Source organism: Polypterus senegalus, chromosome 3 (genome assembly GCF_016835505.1).
Source record: "Polypterus senegalus isolate Bchr_013 chromosome 3, ASM1683550v1, whole genome shotgun sequence".
NCBI lineage: Eukaryota > Metazoa > Chordata > Cladistia > Polypteriformes > Polypteridae > Polypterus > Polypterus senegalus.
Window position 1 is genome coordinate 40,866,223 of NC_053156.1, and position 21,110 is coordinate 40,887,332.

At 35.4% G+C, this 21,110-nt stretch overlaps 1 protein-coding gene across 7 annotated transcripts in view; it reads right to left on the minus strand.

Moving 5' to 3' along the window:
• Positions 1-4,499: 4,499 nt before the first annotated feature.
• The window catches only part of chd3 (chromodomain helicase DNA binding protein 3), a 171,698-nt gene continuing 155,087 nt past the window's right edge, over positions 4,500-21,110 (minus strand). For 4 of the 7 annotated variants that reach the window (XM_039747022.1, XM_039747024.1, XM_039747023.1 and 1 more), the window contains 3 exons: positions 17,992-18,155; positions 17,104-17,230; positions 9,186-11,225 (listed from right to left, as the gene is read on the minus strand). In XM_039747022.1, coding sequence (XP_039602956.1) covers positions 11,020-11,225; positions 17,104-17,230; positions 17,992-18,155 — 497 coding nt within the window. In that variant the 3' untranslated portion in view covers positions 9,186-11,019. Of the gene's footprint in view, positions 7,363-9,185; positions 11,226-15,770; positions 15,774-17,103; positions 17,231-17,991; positions 18,156-21,110 lie in introns of those variants that run through there. The other 3 variants (XM_039747026.1, XM_039747025.1, XR_005632883.1) reach the window with 3 other exon arrangements.

Consider the following 21,110-nt stretch of genomic DNA (forward strand, 5'->3'; position numbering starts at 1 on the left):
CATTGCCTCCCTTTACTTAATTTAAGCAGTTTTTTTTTAAATGATACAACCTAAGGGGAAGAAATGAAATACATTACTGAGACATATGGTTAAAGCTTAAACCTTCACAACCATATAAAGTATCTGGATGACATATTGGAATAACTTAGCTATTACCTAACTGAACAAGCTTGATTGAATGGTTTCCTCTTTCTTGCCAAACTTATGGTTTTAAGTAGCAGATGATCAGAGAAACAGAGAGAGAAAGAGAGGTTTGGTACCTGTTTACTAAACACCATTCTTACCCAAAGTAAGTTTATTGCTCTTCTTAATAAGAACCTGGGAAAGATCTGCAACATTGCTAGAGCTCTCATGCAATATTTGAATCTATCAATCTATTTACTAGTCTACTTATCCAGTTCATGGTGTCAGGGAGCATGTGTGTACCCCCATAACAACAGACACCAGGTGGATATCAGTCCTTCCCATGTGTACCAGTGTATCATAGGAAAAGCCCATGAACACACCCACAATAATCCATCCATCCATTTTCCAACCCGCTGAATCCGAACACAGGGTCACGGGGATCTGCTGGAGCCAATCCCACCCAACACAGGGCACAAGGCAGGAACCAATCCTGGGCAGGGTGCCAACCCACCGCAGACCCACAATAATACTGGGTTAATTTAGAGTGTTCAGTTAAGCTAGCATATGGGAGGATAAACAGATTGCTCAGAGAAAACATACATGTAGATGTGGGGAGACGGTGCCAACTCCAGCCAGGACTCTGCAGTTCTGCTAAGCAGTATGGCAACATATCACATATCAGAGATGTGAGTGACATTTTAAAATTGCAACTGCTATCAATGGGAAATAAGTAATGCTTACATTTTTCAAAATTAAAATGGATGGCCTCAATTTCAGGGGTGGACAACTTGTAAATGCATATGGCAGTCTTCTGAACTGCCATCTTTGCAAGCCTGGTAGTCTAAGTACGTATGCCTCACGGTAGCCCAAGTTTATATATTACTGGGGGTTTTGAGGGGGTGGTCGGGTGTTTTACCTGCAACATTTTACAGCAAAGTACTCTTGGATCACAATATAAAAATCTGCATCTTGGAAGAAGATATTTTAGCAAATAGATTATTTTTTTTAAAGGATTATGTAATACTAATGGATGGTCTTTTTCCAATGTACACAAAAAATATTTTATCAAAAATTAACTGAAATATTGCATTAATAATGTTTTCTCAAGTTTTGGTTTTAGACCAAGCTGCTGAATATTTTAGGTCATTTTCTCAATGGTAGCGAACCCAGTCAGTTAAAAAGACTTATCTATTGCATCAGTGTACATCTTTGTTTCCATGTTGTACATTTCATTATATCAATCAGCACTGTATCAGCATTTGTCAGATCTTGCAGGTTGACTAGTATAGTAAACAGTCTAATGCTACTGTGCTTTCTCACTTTTTGATCCTAAGATAAGTTTTACCTGAGAACAAAGGCCTGCCTTTATGGTTTCTGGAAGTCTTTGCATACCACACCATACATTCTCTGACTTTTACTCCCACAAAAGTCATCACTACTTTTCTGAACATCTTCTGTATGTAATCCTCTAAATAAGTAATTCCGGTATTTCAAAAGTTATTTTCATTTTATTTTTGTCATAATACTGCTTGTAAATATGAAATACTTTACTTGTAACTGTTATTTAGGCAGTACTGGAATGAATCACCTTGTCCACTCTTTTTTTAATCCATAACAAAGTATGCATTAAATATTCTTATTTATATTGCGGGAAATGACAAAAAAATATGATCAACTTTCGACATTCTTGCCCTCACTGCCCCAGTTGCTATACAGCTAATGCTGTTGTTTCTTTTGTTTGTCTTGCAGATTTGCAGCACAATCACTATATTACTATATTGTTCACTAATGGGTGTGTGTTAGACAGTGGCAAGCTATAAGCAACTTGCTTTTAAAAGCAACACCCAAGTTAAAATCTTTAATAAAGAATTGGGTCTTTTGTTTTTATCAGATTATTTTTGATTAGAAAAAAAACTGCATAAACCAAATATCTGAAACATCTAGTAGTCTACTGGGCTTTGCAAGTCTGTAGTTTCATTGTCTAAAATTAAAAACTGGTAGTTCTGGATGTCCAGACTATTGAGTTGTCCGCCCAATTTATTTTTTGGTATGTAGGAAGGGTTTTCAAAATTCAAAGGACAGGCAGCCCTGGGGGTCCGTGTACTTTTTGGTATTTGAAATTGCATTTTAGAGGCAAAAACGAAAACGAAAAGAATTTTCAGATTTTGATTAAAGAACAAAATAAGGGAAAATAAGTTGTTTTTTTTTAAATTCTATAGTAACAAATAGAAGTCATAAACTTAACATACCTTTCTGGATTTATTTGTGATTCAAATAATGAAAGTGTAATAGCTCAAAAACAACAAAACAGACTGTTGTATTCAGATACAAAAACTCGTCACACACAGGTTTTGTCGAAAAGTTTTCTTTCTTTAATTTCAACCTCCTTTTTTCCACAAACCACCAGTTCACCACACCCACTTTATTCCCATCCGGCCCCGTGTCTTTTATGAAATCAACTATGTACAAAACTCTTAAAGAAACACAGGTTTCAATTCTGGACATAACACAGACGCATTTTAGTTGTCTGAAACCGAAGGTGGTACTTCTGCACAATTTTTTAACAACACATCGATCAACAGCCTTGAAGCTACACTGGCATCAGCAGAGGATGGACCATTACATTGTGTTTCGGAACAGTAAAAGGGCGACACTCCGAGACGAGAACATGACTGCAGAAAATTCAAGAAAATTCAGAGTTGAATCTTTCTGGTAAAAATACAAGCTTTGCTTCATTGATGTAGCAGTTCTTTTATGAACATTATTACTGTTACTGTGAAACAGCCAACATTTGGTGATTTCATTTACTAACACTAAGTCTTGCAATTTTTATAGTGCTAGCATTTTGAATGTGTGTAAATGTGTGAATGGTTGCTCATTGACTTTTACCGACTACTTGTTACTAGCTAATTCGAGTATTAACAGTGCGCACAAGTGTAACACATGTTAAAAAAACAGTTAACTTTCTGTAAATCACATTGCTCTCCTAACATGTGCTTCAAGGGCGTCGATCGATGTGTTGTGAGGAGGACTGTTTGCACGTGTTGTCAAAAATCTCGCAGAAGTAGTACCACCTTCGATTTCAGAAAACAAAAATGCATATTTTGTTATTTTTGAGCTATTACACTTTCATTATTTGAATCACAAATAAATCCAGAAAAGTATGTGTAATGTTAAGTTTATGACTGCTATTTGTTACCACAGAATTAAAAAAATACCTTATTTTCCCTCATTTTATTCTTTCCAATCAAAATTCAAAATCTGAAAATTCCTTTCATTTTCGTATTTGCTTCTAAAATGAAATTTCAAATACTAAAAAGTACACAGATCCCTGGGTCACCAAAACCACAAAAACAAAATCTAATGCCAGAATCAAATTTATTTATCAACATCTGAATATTCACACATTTTATATTCTAACTTCTAATTTCTACATGTCTAGGAAGGATTGGAAGTCAAGTAATCAACGTACACCTCCGCATATTCAGTGGTAATGTTGCAGTGCACTATCTATTGGAAAGTATTTTGTGATGCATATACTATTAAAATGCCTTACATTTTTCTTTCCAACAGATTCCCACACAAAATTACATATAACAAAGACATTGCTACTAAATTGACACACAGGTACAGAGACACTAGCTCTTTTATTAAGGAGGATTTGTTATACACACAGCAATTGAAGAGTTGTATTTACGCTAATGAAATGGAGTGAGGGGTGTTTAGCAACATACTGCTTTACTAGTAGCAGAATTGTCAAATGTAAACTGAAACTCTTACTTGCATGTCTAAGTGACAAGCAACACATAGCTCCTCCACATAACATCAGAAGGAAGAAAGTATTAAAATGAAAACACAAATCTGCATACCAGATGTATGCCGTACCCAGCTTCAACTTGTATAGTTATGCTGCCAGTTTCAGAAACCTTGTGGTGAAAAAGAACACTGAGAAAATTCTAACATGGTTCCCATTATTTGCACTACACAGTAGTAGAAATACTTATTACTAGATTAGAATTATATTAATTTCATCATTCAGTTCTGAACAAGAATAAGCAGGGAGGGCAATGGCAAGAGAAACTTTTTCCTTAGTGTTTGTTATGTGTAGCCAAAACACAAGGCAGGAACAGTAGTCCAGTGCAGAGCTCTGCAATTTATACTAGGCCAATTTAAGATTAACAATCAACAGAAGAGTGTACATTGGACTTGAACCACGGGAGGAAACCAAATTTACCAGTGTATCAAGAATCATGACAAGATACTAATAATTGCACCTCCAAACAGGAATATATTTACCACTGAGAATTTCTAACAAGACCTTGAGTGAACATATCCCAGAGGATGTATAAAAAAAAAAAAACAATGATTCAAAGTACTGTAGTAATTTAATTTTATTTTCTTAAAAAAAAGATGCATTTATTAACAGTTTGCTTGGTGCCAGCACTTTTTGTTTTCAACTACACCTCAAACACTTTCAACGTCTTGACAAAATAATATTGAAGAAATTAACCTTAAACGACCTTTCCCTGCCCCCGCCCTAGGACAATAAAACATCAATAACAGTTACAAAATTATCATGAAGGAAAAGTGACCCAAATCCCTTTAGAACAAATAAACAAAAAAAGTGCACTGCGTCCATAACATACACGCGAACACACACACACGCGCACACAATAAACAAATGCTTTTAAACATCTTGGGAAGTGAAGGACAACACAATATAAATCTGAAATGTTAAGTCACTTATGTTTTTTTTTTTTTTTAAATCCAAGAGTTAAAAGTTTATGGCCCTTGGACAAAGTGCATCGTGTTGGAGTACTCTATCTTCTTCTTCTTCTTTCTTTCTTTTTTTTTTTTTAAAAAAAAACAAGAATCTCAGGTGGTTCTATCCCTGATATAGTTTTATAAAGCACAGTGAACATATGATCGTTCATAACATTTGGCTTAAATGCTTAGCAATCGCATAACACTGCACAACAGAGGCTGGCCAGATGCCAGTGACCAATACCAACAGGATGCACCTGGCTTAAGCTTAGATGCGAACAAACTGTAAACCCCACCACTCCCCCTGCTGTCTATGCGCCAGATTTCACACGTGTACTGTTACTGCAGACAAGTCTGAAAATGCAGTTTCTAACATTCTCCTTCTTACAAGCTGATTGTCCACTTAATAAGCCTCAAGAATATCTAGACTCAAAATATAGTGGGCAAATTGGATGAATTAACAAAGACAGACAAATCAAGAAACTGTACAGCATTCAATTCAAACTGAGATTTTTCAGTAACTAAAATGCAAATCTTTCTTTGCACAAAGGATACTCATTAAGTCAAGGTCAAACAACTGTGTTATCCCTTTCTAAATGGCTATGCCTCAAGTAGTTGATAATGACCACATGTGTATATTCAGAAATCTCATCTTGAACTGAAAGTGCATCCGGCTGAAAAGTTTACTTGTGTTATTCATTCACTTTGTGACTGTTTCAACTGAAATCATTTCAATCTCAGTTTGTAAAGGAGACTATTCTTTAATAAACTTTTGCTTGTTAAATTGCTATGTGGAATACTGTAACAGAACATTTAAAGATGTGTTTTATTGTAGTAAAAGCTAGCACTGCCCCAAGAAATACATCCGATATGGGCAAAAAAGCACAATGAAATGGGATAGGACAAAACAAGGAATGCTAAAGAGCAGTGCAAAGAATTTTTTTCTTGTACTTGGTGTGGCACACTTACACAGATAAAGAGAATATAATTTTCCTTTATTTACGCTTGTTACATTTTTTTGTGTCTTTATAAATTCAAAAGTTTTTTTTTTATTTTTTTGGTAGACTATTTTGTCCAGTGCCAGGAGTACAAATATACTCACTAGATTGACAGGACAAAAGAAATGGTTTCGTACCTTGTTCTGAAAAGTATTCCTGGTTAAATCAGAAGAAGAAACTGAAGCCAAAACTCTTCCAAGTGACTTCAGAAGCAAAATGAAAACAGAAAATGGTAAGCAAGACTGCCTCTAGAAAAAGATATCAACTGCAGAAGCTCTCAGTGTTTATTGTATCAAATAAATACTAGTGGTACAATTAAAGATTTGCCTTATTTGCAGGAAAATATTAACCTCCCAACATTTTTGTAAATATCTGCAAAAACTCTCAACAATCCAACCCCCCATCCCATTTACTGAATGAATAAAAAAAACACACTAGGCTGAATCATGTGGCCTTTCAATGAGCTCCCAACCTCTTAAGCTGGACGACATCTGCCACTAGAAAACCTAGGGGACAGCAGCGGCTTTAACTCACCATGTCATAACCAGTGCAACAATAATCCTAAAAGCATATTTACAAAAGTATATAGTGCATTCTGTACAGTGCAGCTAAAAACCTCAGGCTGAAGGCTCTCGGCTGCTTCCTGTGCCGTGTCACAATAGAACAGCGTTATATTGAATATGGCTTTATGTCAATGGCTTGCCTTTTATTTTCTTTAACGGAGCTTGACTGAATACTTAATGTGCCTCTTTCTTAGTCTTCAAAATTAAAAAGCTAGGTCATATAACCACCTTTTCATTTGGTGAACAGTTGCCAGTACTATACGTTTTTGCTACTTGCCAAAAAAGGGCTACTTTTAAGTCAAAAACAGTCACCTTGCATAAATATTTAATGTTCTCAAGTAAGCAGGGTCATGGCAACATTATATAAAAAGTAGATTTAAGCTGCACAGACCTGCTTTCACTTTTTAGGGTCGAGGGAGTGCAAGTTAGGGAGGGTAAATATTATGGTACTTATATAATACTCTGAATTGAGCTATTTCTGAAATACATACAAACTCAAGCACTCTGAGTTTGTGATAAATAGGACTGTACACATTTGGACAATGCCAGAAGACACAACTGGAACTCTCAGGTTTAGCTGAGAAGAACAGACTGCCACCCCCAGTAAACACCCACAGCCTTCTTACAACCCACTGCCAAAAACTCTTTTACTCTAAGTGAAGAATAAGAATCAGAATCCGGAATAGATGTGGTGTATCCAATGACCAGAGTGGCAGAGCAAGGGCTAGGAAGCATGGAATGGAATGGGGATGAAACAAGACAGGACAGGATAGGACTAGGCCACAGTGTGCATAAAGAGAGGATGGGGTATCAGTCGTCGATGCAGATTATCTCTCCGCTTCTCATTTCCCTTCTTTCAATCCCATCGCCTTCCTTCTCTTTCTTGATTGCCACCATGGGACCATTGAGTGCTGTGGAAACAAGAGCAAAATGAAATGATGAAAACTAAGTGCATGTTTTCAACAAATTATTATGGGTTAATTATCTTCTCTGCACACTTTGCTGTCTTTCAATTCTTGTATTCAGTAACATCAATCACCTTCTGGAAAAGAAACAATGTCAACTGCAATCATGATTCAAGAACAGGACTTGACTATATGTACCCTAACTTGGGTGTTGTGCACTACTGCAGCAGCTTGTTTTCATTCAGACCCATTACTTATTAAATGGGTAATTTCCTGCCTTTGCTTTATGTTCTTTAAGCCTCGTCTAATGTTTATTCTTTAATATCAAAGGTAACCCTCAGTGAATGATTCATTTTATATGAAAACAAAATGATGCTATCTTACTGCTCTGAGACAGATAGAAGATCAAAATTCTTGTTGGAAAAAGTTTTAGTCTCATTGTTAATAAACAAACAGATAACTGAAAATTAACTACTAACAATTTCCATTAAAAAAGAATTAGGTTCAGAATTCAAAAGTATACATTTGCATTTGAACTTGTGCCTTCTGTTCACTATCTAGGGATTTAGCAAATGGAAAGCAGTAAGCCACCCTAGACAGGGAGCCAGTCCACTGTAGGACCCACTTATTCATATACAGGGACAATTTAGAATTTCCTAATTAACTTAATTTTCAATTCTTTGGGATAAGGTAGGAAAAGAAACTTAAACGATGTTAGTGTACAAACTCCACACAGGAATTTCTCTGTATATAAAAAGCTGCTGTTAATTCAGTTCTGTCTGCACTTACATGAACATCATCAAGAACACAGGTTCATCAAAAAATCTTTTACTCTGACAATAACTCAAAACATCTGAGCTACACTCATCTAAAAATGAAACAAACTTTGGTTTGGCACTTATACAAATTGATTAATATGTTAACCATTGAAACAAATCAATATATTAAAGAGATTCAGCCACATGCACTTAATGAAGTGTTTAAGTAATGGGCAGCATCCACATGGGTTCAAACAGGTTCTAATCTGGAAAATAACAGTCCTAACTATTTCAGTTATCATAGAATATATTGACTACAACAGTTATAAAACATTGTCCAAGAATCTACTGCACCTCCACTTAGATAAATGATACACCATAATTTTTCACAACTGCTATCAGGTACAGGGAGAAAGGGTAGGGTTTTATACGGATGAAAAATTGCATCCGTGGCTTAGTGCTGAAGGCCACTGAAAACAAGATCATAAAAAATTTCAGGCAAAAGTATTTCTTACGCAATGTTTTTACTAAGGGGTAACAATTTTATTTTATGCAGCAGCTGTCATAGTGAAAACAAAATAGAAGTGCAAGTTTTAACGATTCATGTTTATGTAAATTAAAAAGATAGGTTAAGCACCATACTTGAATTGAACTCAGTATGGCCTGTTAAGCACATTATTCAGGTGACTTGACTGCACATCCCTTCAAAAATTAGTAATGATTTTCCAGAATAAATTTTTAAGAATCAGTTTGCATGGGAATCACACATTTTCGTTAAGAATTAATTACCAAAGACACAACTTCAGGAGTTTGCAGATAGCAAGGGTCAGTTACATGTAGGAAGTTGCAAGGTTTTCTATTAAGTTAAATACTGATGATATATCAACAACATTATTATTATTATTATTAAAAAAAAACAAACAGCAAAAATATTGGCCGTTTCATCCAAAACAGAGTTGCTCTGATGCAGCTAATTAGCAGTCAGCTTTTCTCTCCTTTCCTATGAGGGTAAAAATCTGAATTTCATCCACATCTCTTTTTAACTCAATACAGCACAATGCAAACATAACACTATTTTGAAGTTTGGTTTATTGTTTTTAAACAATACTTTTATACAATGCAGTGTTATACAGCAGTGCAGCACGGACAGAGACACACCTTGTAATGTATTTCAGATTCATCCAAATGGAAAACAAAATGTATTTATTAAAAAGGCACTAACTTAGATGATGGAGAGTAGGTATTGTACATCAAGTTTGATGGCATTAGCGTGAGAACACTGTAAAGTGACATCTCATTATCAGCAATGTCAGCACAGGTACAATGATAATGCTTCTAAAAGCAGATCATGTTTTGTAGGACATGTGCGAAGCAGCTCTTCAGCATAAAAAAAAAGAAAAATATCACCCAATGCAATGCAAAAGATTGCCAATTAAACCTGATAGCTCTATCATTTATTTTAGATAGGTTTTTCTAATTAATGAATTTCCGCTTTGTAGACTTACACTTTCAAATATCCTATCGGGGGGAAAAATCAATCTGCAAAAAAAAAAAAAAAGCTTCCCCTATACTATAAATGTTGTGAGAGCACAAATCCTCCAGAAAAAAGGAACAAAACATGTTCACTTAAATCTGTGCTGCACTGTATCCCTCTTAGTAATTCCATGCATCAGCAGAAGAATATTACTAATCTGAAATAAAGGCCACAACCAGAAATAAAACAGGTTTTAGTAACATCTTGCAAAGAGAGTTTTTCCTGTAAAAGAACAGGAAACTGCTTCACTACAGATGATCTTAAAGTATCACCTGATTTAAGTAATTTTTATTAATCTAAAAATCACCTTTGTATTTGCCTCTACCTCAACTCAATGTATCCAAAAGAGCATTTCAAGAATATTGAAAAAAGAGGAAGTAATTCTAATAAAATTCTGGTTATTTGAGGCAGGTTTGATATTTGGCAATAACTGATGCAAAAAAATGTCCTTGCCATTCCTTAACAGATTCTGTATATTCCAGATGATCAATGTCAAAAGAGACAGTACAGAGAGGTTCAGAGGGGTCTGGATATCAAAGTTGCTTCTAAAGCATTACAGAATAATCAGGGCATCTCACAGGGTGAAAGGAATAGTCACAAAGATAGATCACAGCTCCTTAACTTCTGCCCCTATTCTTCAAGTTTAGTGTTTTCTTAAATGAAAAAGTCAGAAATGCACATTTCTGTAGTTCAATGAAACAGCAAAATTCTGCAGACTGAGGCAAATGTTCTTAAATTAGCACCACTTCCTTCTTATTCCTTTCAGAACGTGACAAATGCTCAGTGAAAGGCCAAGGAAGAAACTAAAAAATAATAAAAAATAAAAATAAAAAAATACAATAACAATCGGAGAGCAACACAAAAATGAGGCTACTTTTTAAATATGTACACACAAAAGAAAAAAGAAATGGAGCTTAATATGTGAACTCATAAATCTTTTGAGCTTTCTGAGGGAATGGGAAAGAAAGCATGGGACAGAGAGACAGAGTGTAGGGGCATGTGGCAGTTGCCATATCAAAAGAGATGCTTCCTGGAGTGAATTTTTTCTTTTTAAAATCAATGCTGTTGGCCAGGGACGTCCGGCGTCCTTTGTTTGAGCAGAATTGTTGACTATTGATCCTCCTTTTCCACATAAGACTGAATCTTTTCCTAATTTACAATATACTCAGCAGGATTCAATTCTTCATACATTAAAGCTCCCAGTCAAATATATGTATATAGTTTTATGTTATTAAAAAAATGATAGAAAACAAGCAAAAAACAACATGGGGGAAAAAAACCCAAATCACTGAAGATCTTTTTCTGGGACCACAGCCTGCTTCTGTGGAAATACTCTTGGGTTAATATTAACACTTGTCCATCTTGTTTGCTTCAAGGTTTTTTCGGCCTGCCATTGCGCGGCAGGTTTTCAACAGTGTTGCTAAGCCGGTACTTCACTATGATACTGTGCACCGTTGACTTGGGCATCCTCAACTCAAGTCCGATGGAGCCCTCCGACTTTCCATCTTTCCATAGGTCCACCACCCTCTGCCGCTGGAGAATGTCATGCTCCTTGGTCTTCAGGCTGACGTTGGCTTCTGTGGGACAGACAAGTCACACTGTATACGGGAATAGGTCAAGAGCTTTTGGACTTTTTTTTAATAAAAGCATGTATTTAAAAAAAAGACAAAATCTTTAATGAAAAAGCTATTCAAAAATTCAGTCCTGGACTTCAATAATTTGTGGGCTGGCCAGTAGGGTCATGAAGTCCCCAGAATCCTAGGAGCACTAAGCTGGAGAAAGGAAAAAATGACTTCCCTCTCTTTATCTCTTTTTATTTTTCCAGCACTAATGGGGCACAATTACATTTTGAGCTACTGTATTTATCAATGTGTAACTGTTAGGAGTGAACATTCACTCTATAAAAATATTTAAATTAAAAAAACAAACAACTTTGTATAGCACCTTGTTATAATGAACATTATTTTTTCTATGTCTACAGTACTGGGACATTATGTGATTTTTTAATGTGTTAAGTGTTGAGAATTAAAATGACAGCTTTATGGTTAACAACACAAAACCATATCAAGTACATTACAAAAGTGAAAATATAACAGAAACAGAAGGTTTTGGATGATGTAAATCTGCCAAACATATAATTTTGTTTATGAAAACCTCATTCCTTGAAAGACCACAGACTACATTTATGCTCCCGATGGACACAGGGCATATGCTACTGACATTGCAACCAAAGCCCCAAAAATGACCCAGAGCAATCAATACTTCAAGCTGTTCCCAAACCATCCTCAACATCTTCTAAACTTTACATTAATACTAGAACGCAATAAATCCAAAGAAGGTACATGTGTAAGAGAGCAGTTGCTCAGTCAAACCTGTATTATTTCCCTCTTGTTGTTTGTAAACAGCAAGAATGTGTATCTTGAACTTTGTCATTTATTTTCTCACACCCTTGTTTATTTTAATGCCACAAAAATCACCCAATCTGTTACTTCACCCCTGCAGCATATGTGTAGCTCATGAGCTGCTTGCATCAGGAAGGATATGTGCTTGCGGATTTCTAAGAAAACTTCACAAAACTGTTTGCTGACACAGGAAACTGTAAAAACATATATATTTCTGCAGGAAGCAACAAACTCTGGTTGCTTTCACCAAAACCAGGCTAATCATGACAGGAAATGATTTTTGGAAGAACTTTGCTTACACATGCTGTGCAGCAGTGAGACTATAAATATTCAAAGGGGTTATACTCTAATTCAAAAAGGAGAATTAAAAAAACAAATTGTACTTTATGCTGTTATTAGTGATTACAAGACACATGTCTAACTGAGATCAAGTTCCTATGCCAAGAAATATTTAAATTGCAGATAGAAAATATCAGGGTGTAACATGAGTAGAAAAACAAGGGCTATCTTAATCTCAGACATTGTACTGTTGCTTTGTTGAGAATGATCTATAAAGGACCATCCATTAACTGCCTTGCATGAATATAGTTCCCTTTTTACACAACCTTTGTAACTTGTTCAGATCTAATTCCATTTCATGCTGTGCATGACTGCAAATAAGAGGTAAAGTATACTGATATAACTTTTATTGCTCCTGTGTGAGTAAAGCTAAATGGGGATGGCAAGACACGCATCAATGTGACAATAATGAATTACAGGTGCAGTCAGGTGTTGTAGCATATAGCTGAACCTTCACACGGTGTTTAAAAACAAAGCACTGAAAAAGTAAAAATAACAATGCCAAAGAAAAAACTTGCCAAAACGTTTCTAAAATCTTAGCAATCCATTTAAAGAGGAAAACAACAATAATAAAACATCTCAGTGCTTACCACAGACCAGAACATGGTAAAACAGGCACGAAAAACATAAAACCACAGAAAGCAGTCAGTAAAAACCACTCAGTGGTTTGATTGCTTCAAACAGTGCTGCTTCTAGTAATGGAAAATAGGGTACACAGCTCTGGAATAAACTTTGTGTTTGTAGATGCACAATTTTTTCTTTATTGGTTTCTCCAGAATCAATTCACAACTATGCTACATTTGTATCACAAACCTACAGGATACAAATTCTGCACACAAAACCAGCTGTTCACTGAAATAACAGGGTGTTGTAAGATTAACAGTTAAACAAAAAAGTCTTCTATTAGGTACAAATTTTGCTACATTCTGAAAGGGTGGTGAAATCAATTAGAAGAGCACTGAAGTTATAATATATATGGGTTTGTTAGCTTATCATTTATGAACATACTTGTATTGGTCTTTGAGTTTAAATTAAAGTCCTTTAAAAAAAAGAATGACCCAGAGGGTATTTCTGTACATAGAAAAAGAGATGTTTACTAGCAAAGAATAAAAATTCCATCTTAAATACCCATTTAGGTACTGCTAGATCAAATGTAGTTGGCATAATTTAAAAAAAGAATCTTATTTTAATTGTAAAAAGAAATGATCCTTGGTCATTTTTTGTTAATAAAATCATTTTGTTCTCACTTTATAGATTAAGGCTGTCAGAACTCACTTTTACATAAGAAGCATAAAAAATGAGTTTTATTATTAATGTATATTTTTAAAAGTGCTATGCTATATTCTGTTCTTCTACATACAGATACTGAATAATTACTTAAATGAAACCAAACCTCTCAGGGAATCTGTGTCATTCTCAGGAATGTCATACAGTAGTGACACAAAACGTATAGTCTTCCTTGAGGAAGTCCTCAACGTGGCTCTTTAACATAAAATGCAGCCTCATAAAAGTGACCACACCCTTTAACCTAGAAACACCCGGTCTCTTTTACTTTTTTTTTTTGTTCCCTCAAACAAGCAGTGCAGTTTTCAGTTCAAAAACAAAAGCACTAAACATTGTTTTCCCATGGACATAAAAAGTAGAGCATTATGACAAGTAATATCTAGACATCTCCAGGCCAAAAGTTAGAAGTCCTACTTGGAATGTGTCACATCACCTCATCTCTGTTTCTGTAACATAGATCACTATTATACCTACTGAAACTTCTGAAAAAAGTACATTATTGTTGCATATTTCTACTTTTTACTGTATAGCCCATAAGGTAATGCTGCACAAAAAAACTATTAGTTACACTCATGAATGTCACATGGAAAGCTTTTGGCATTTTTTCTGCAGGAGCTGTAAAAATGACTATAATAATATCAATAGAGATTGTGTTTTTGCTAAACTTGGCAAAACCGTACATTATAATTCAAGTCGTCAACATTTACACCAGGGAAGCATTTACACTTTAACCAGTTTTAAAATAGTGTATGCTTGAATGTTTCGGCTTAAACAAAATATGAAAAAAATGTTTGCTTGGTCCCTACAAAAAGTGCTGCATCTAGCTTTATTATAAATAGTACAGTATATGAATTACTGTTAAGAACAATGTAAATATTATTTTAGGCATTGTATCCTGTTAAACATCAATAATTGACTACAGACTACAAATTTGTTTCTTCTGTCTTTTTCCATTTGTTTACTGTGAGAATGTATGCAAGTGTAGATTTCATGGTACTGCTGCATTTTTATACGGCAGAGCATGCTGTTTTTCTTTAACATGGAAGTGCAGTTCATGAGCTTAAATTCAATTAAAAAATAAATTAGATGGACACAAAGTGTGTTTTAATTTATGTATTTAAGCAAATACCATCATAAATGTAATTTCTACAACATGCATTTCTAACAATGATACAAGCTGGTGGGGAAGTGAAAGCTTTCCCAGCAGTAACACTAAATAGGGATACCAATGTAGGACACATTGAGACAAAGAGCTATGAGTGGTTTACTCATTGTCTCTATGGGTATAGAAACTGTGGGAAATTTAGGTAGAAAGCCACGCAAAACTTGTAAAACCAAGGAAACTCAACTCAAGCCACCCAGGCTGGGATTCTACCTAGGAGTCAAGCACTGTGAGACAGTACCACTAGTTGCCGATTCCCATTTTTTCCCATTCCAGAAGAAAAACAAATATTAAACCAAAATTGTTTGCTTATACTGAGATTGTCATTTAATATGTTGGTTGATTTTACTTTTCAGGGCAATTCAATATGATTTAGGAGTAGTGCAGTAGTCTATTCAAAGTTATGTAAGTTATACAGGGTGTGGCAGAAATAACTCCCACATTTCAAAGGGGGATTGAAAAAAAAATGCTACGAGGTATCACCAAAAACTTTTTATTTCCCAAATGTAGACATAAAAAAGTTTATTTACTTTAAGTTTTAAAAATTATATCGTCCAAATGGTGGCCTTGACGGCTGATACACATTTGGAGCTGTTCTTGAAAGTTTTCCATCATTCTTACTAGCTTGTCGGGCGAAATTCCTTCAATTTCTTCTTGAATAGCATCCTTTAGTTGGTCCAAGGACCGAGGACGATGTTTGAAAACCTCCTGTTGCCCTTATTCTTTGAACCTACAGCAAAATCGTTTTCCGGTCTGGAACACTTTCATTAGCACGTAAACCGAACCACGTGTAATACACCCTCTGCGTCGCAGCTACAGATTCGCCATTTTTTGATTTTTTGAAAAAAGCCTCGATGCTCACCCGACCACGGCATGGTGACGACTGAAAACTTTATTATCTACCATACCTAACGGAACGGACCGCATCCCTCTACCTGCTTTGGGGACCCCAAAGTGATTTTTCAAAATGTGGGAGTTATTTCTGCTGCACCCTGTATGTAGTAATGATCAATACACTGTATATTTCTTTTTCAGAGTAATAAAAAAATAGAGAAAAACATATGAAATGTAAGTGCTTGCTCCTAAAATTTGCAGATGACATAGATGTATAGACAGTATTTCAAATCAAATCTCGCTTGCGAGATATACATATGTCATTCTTGCAATGGAAAGTGCATTACTAAACAAAGGCTTCAAATTACAGTTAATGATCATTAAAACAGACTGAGTTAGAGAGACAAATCAAAAAAATCTATTAGATAAATTTTGTTTTTCACTTGCTAGTTGTCTAAATGCTACGAATGAATAAACATAAACTAGGAAAAAAAATTATTTTAAATCAAAAAGTAATTCCATCAGCGTGACAACAAGATCACTATGAATAATCAATTTATTCCATGTATACCTACCCTCATACCTGCACATGTGTTCAAATTGGACTACAAGGTTTTATCCAATATATAAATTCTCATTTTAAGTTTAGCCAAATAATGTACCTTCCATAAAATAAGAAAAAAATTCTAAGAGGAATTTGTTTTATTTGGATGAAGTGTTCACTATGACAATTGTGTGTTTTTGTATTTATTTTGAACAGTGCAACAAAACACAAAGCTGCATAGTCTAACACAGTTTAACAAATAAAATACACACCAGCCTTTCACTGTTTAAGCTACCAAGTTGTTTTTTTTTTTGGTTCCTTGGTTGAGCAGCATTATCTGGTTGACAAAGCCTAACACAATTTAACAAATAGAACACACACAAGGCTACCAAGCCAGTTGCAGATTATTGGTCTATTTCTTCTTTGGTTAAGTTGCATTGTCTGACTGAGATGTAGCAAGATCTTTCTGTTTTAAGTATAACTTTCAGGGATTCTGAATTTAATAAAACTATGAAACAGCAATATATACTTCAAATGATTCTTTATCAAATGAAGAAAGAATCAGCTGAAAATCAATGTCAGGGAGCAGAAGACATTCAGTTAAAATATTTGATTTTGTGTACTGTAACTGAATTGCCTTTTTAAAACCAAAGTGGGCAGTGGGCTAAATAGTGTATTTGGATAAGATGCATTTTCATTTTTAAGGATGAATCTTATTCATTCTATTTTTAATCATGGAAAAATAAAAAAAGACACCAAAAAGGTATATAATAGTAATGGTTTACTTTAAGTATGAGAGCAAAGAGAAATTTTTCATGTAAATTAGGATTCTCACATCCTTTTTATTTATTGGAGATAGATGAATGATAAATAAATACAGGAGAACTGACCTGACACAAAGGATCCTGTAGGCATTTGTGTGTAATTGCCACTCCCTGCAGACAGTGTTCCAGAGGAAGTGGTGTTAAAAGAAGCTCCAAAATTTGGCGGTGTGGCATAAGGACCCGGAGGTATAGGCTATAAAGAGATGGAGAACATTCAATTAGTCTTCCACTTATAGAAGGATTTTGAGAAAGACTACATTGTTAAATGTGCAGCAAAACACACAGCAATAGAGCTTGCTATGAAAGATGCTTAAAAATATAATTGTTTCTATACAGTCTATGACCAAACTTATTTACAAAGTGTACAAGAGTTTCATATAATTTCAAAAGTAGACAAGACACACTACTCTAAAAATTGTTTCTTATTACCAATCTAAAACACTTGTTAACCTAACAAATGATCTAATTACAAAAATTTGAAATACCCCCTGTTAACATTTCAGTCTAAGTTTACTAAGGCATGGAATTGTCAAAGACCACTAAAAATATTATAAAACAGGAGGAAAAAATTATTAAGTGCAGAAACTGCATTTACTTCTGAATGGTATGCTATACAGTATCTGTATTAAAAATGACTTAGATTTAATGGCGTTCCATTCTTAAATCTAAATCATTTTGAAGAAAGAGATAACTTTCTATTATGTATTTTGTTTCATCTTATGTACCTCAAGGTCTTGTAGGGGATTAATAAAAAAAAAAATCATCAATTTACATATGTTTACAAGCCTCAAGTTTTACCCTGCTGGCCATGCTCTCTTTCTCAGGGGCGGGGATCGACTTGTTTTTCAATCTCAATCCTATTTTATGTAAAGATTGATCGATTTGTATGGAATGATTACAATAAAATTATTAAAAAAAAAAAAAAAATCAAAGAAGAAAAGATGATATGCATACCGGAGGAGCTTGAGCTTCATTGCCCTTGTTGGCTAGACGACTAAGTATGCTGCGTTCAGACATTTGCAGGCGAGCTGCGATTGGTGGAATACGGGACAGGGTTGCAGGTAAGCGTGTCACATCTGCCTTCATATCGCTCAAAAGCTCCTCTAGCTGGTTCAAGACTATAAACAAGGAACAAAGTTAGTTAAAAAAAGGATAATATCGGGAGAAAAGTGTAAAGATTAGTTTGTAACTTAAGTGTTGTTAGACATCAGTTTTATAATAAAAAAAGTTAAGAAAGAAATTCAAACTATTATAGAAATGACAAGCGAAGAACTGTCTTGGCAAACTGTATTTGTAATGACAGTGACAAGCATTAAAACAAGATGTAACAAATTTTTCTATAAAATGTAGGTGGAAGCAAACAAAGACTTACTAAATCTTTACACCTTGGAGAAATAGGTTAGGTTTTAAATTCTTTAGAAGACACATTATTTAAAAGAACATATAAAGGCTCAGAAAAGAGCATGCATTTTCATCTCGACGTGTAAACCATACAGTGAATCTGTAAGCCTGTGGCATTTCTGTTTTAAATTAATGATCAGCAAAACAAATAATTTTATTATTATTACTGTCACTTTGTTTATGTCTTATAGTTTATGTCTAAGGGTGAAACAAGTATGCTTTAAACAGAGTTCAGTTATGTACTCTCACAGTTATTCCACTTATTCACATGGATTTCTTCTATTTACTTGAACATCCTACTATAGTTATAAGATATGCATTTAGTTGGACAAATTAAATTGCCCCAGTTTATACATGTGTGGCTACAATGAATTATATTTTGAACAAGCACATATTTTAACATTCCTTTGAGGCAAACAACTGCTCAGTATATTGGGATATAATTTTTGCAGGATTGATAAACTCTATTAATGAAGAAAGTGGAAAAAAAAAGTGGTTGTCCACTCTTCCACTATAAAGCCAGAATCCATATTGCTCCTCCTAGATCTGAAGTTCACCTATTGGCTGGAATCTTTATTGCAATACTCTGCCATAGACTTTGTAAGGAGAAGGGAAATGTGATTCCCCCTGAAAATTGAGCATACTCTCAAGTCAAAGAAGTACCGTATTCTTCCACAGAACACATAAGAGACACGTTAATCACAAGACTCCCAAAATTACCCAGTGCTTTCAGTACTTCTGATCAGATTTTACCAAAGCAAAACAATGAAACATGTCTATAGAAATTAGGTAAGAAATTGTGACAAATGTGGCTTTAAATAATAAACCTGTGTGTCAGCAATCTGTCGGATAATCTGTGATGCTGCACCTGCATTGACTTATCACATTGAAGATGTGGTTTTAGCAGGTGCAGGCTGAAGCAAAAAGCAAAAATGCTTTTATCAGGTATAGGCTTATGCTTTTTTAGCATTCATGCTGGTTTAAAGTAGTAGCACATATATAAACCTGTGCATGCACTACCTTCTCACACATACTTTCTCATGGCTATTTATTTTTCTGCTCTATATGCACTTGTAGAAGTGGAGAACCACTTGCTTATATTTTTATCATTTCACTTTTGATATACTGAGTATACTAGATTTCTTATAAGCATTTTTAGCTTATAAAACTATTAACACAAAGCAGAATGATGTTTGCCTTAGTGGTATAACAATACTTTTACCAAATAATTTTATAATTATATCTATTGAAATATTTATGTGTATACTATATACATTACTGACTGACTATGGGTAACAAAGCAGTGGGGAATGTACAGGAAACTTTCATTTACAGTCTAGTGTCTTAGGCATGAGGCCGCAAGACCTAAACAATATCAAGAGTTTCAGTTTATTTAGTACCAGCTCTGTTGCTAACTACTTAAATAAAACAACATTTGCTCACAAAATGAACATTTTTTAATACACATTAACTTTTAAAAACTTTTAAGGGACTGCATTCTAGTGTACTAAGCATTATATCAATCTTATCAAACAACAGATATACTGTATTTGTTGAACTGCATCACTGCAAGACTGAGGACAATGATATTAGCACTGAAATTGTACACAAAAAAGGAGAAAATTGAGAGAGAAAAAAACAATCCTGTTTTGCTTCCTGCCTTCAGGTAGACAGAGTAGCATGGAGTAAAGCGCCAACTTCCAACTGTGCTGAAAATCTATATATATAATTCACTAAGGCAAGACAACCATGAAAAGCATGCCGGAAGGGGCGTGGATTCACTAAGCCGCCGACAAGTGAGACACCTATGGCGCACGAAGGAAGGAGCCACGGCCACCAACTCCATTGGATACGACAACTAGCAGGGCCACGCCCACCAAGTCGGACGCGAGGACACAGAAAAAGTGGCGTCATTTATATTCGTCTGTCGTGGAGGCCACATGCGGTGCAGGGCAGGTTAATGTCATGTTCATGTCATGCACCTCCGAGCTACGTTGACTGTTCATAGGGGCATGTTTCTCGCGGAGGTGAATCGCCATATGCAGCATGTGAGGGGTATCTCATGGGATCTTTAAAACAATCCTTTACAACTGAGGTTAAAACACAATGAAGTAAGCAGTCTTTAAAAACCGAGTTTTCGGTTACAACGCATGACCGCTTGCACCATAGCAAACTGTTTTACACACTACATACAGCAATTCGCATCCGCGACAAACTTGCGTCTTCTTAGATGCTCCTGCAGGAACACGGAAGACGTTTTCCTACCCACCAACACTCCTTTTTCACCGGCCCGCGTCTACCCTCGCTCTCTAGGCATTCACACTGCCTGCCCATGTGCCCGGACGCAAAAACTCACCGACCACCCAGTTAGCCCCTTTCGTCTGTGCTAGGAGTCCACATGCACGTCTAAGCCACGTTGACTTTTCATTATTCTTTTCGGTTTCGACACCATGAAAAACCATGCGAAAGGAACAACGAAGCCCCGCCCAGAAACTCTACCCCTCCTCCCACGTGTTCAGGAACGCACCTCAGACCACTGCCCGCCAAATCAAACAGCTCATCAAACACGTACTCACTTGCTTTGGTCTGTGCTCCGGTCCAAACCCAGCTGTGAGCCACGTTGACTATTCTTTTGCCCTCCATGGCTGCCGCTTCAAATGTATTTCATGGAA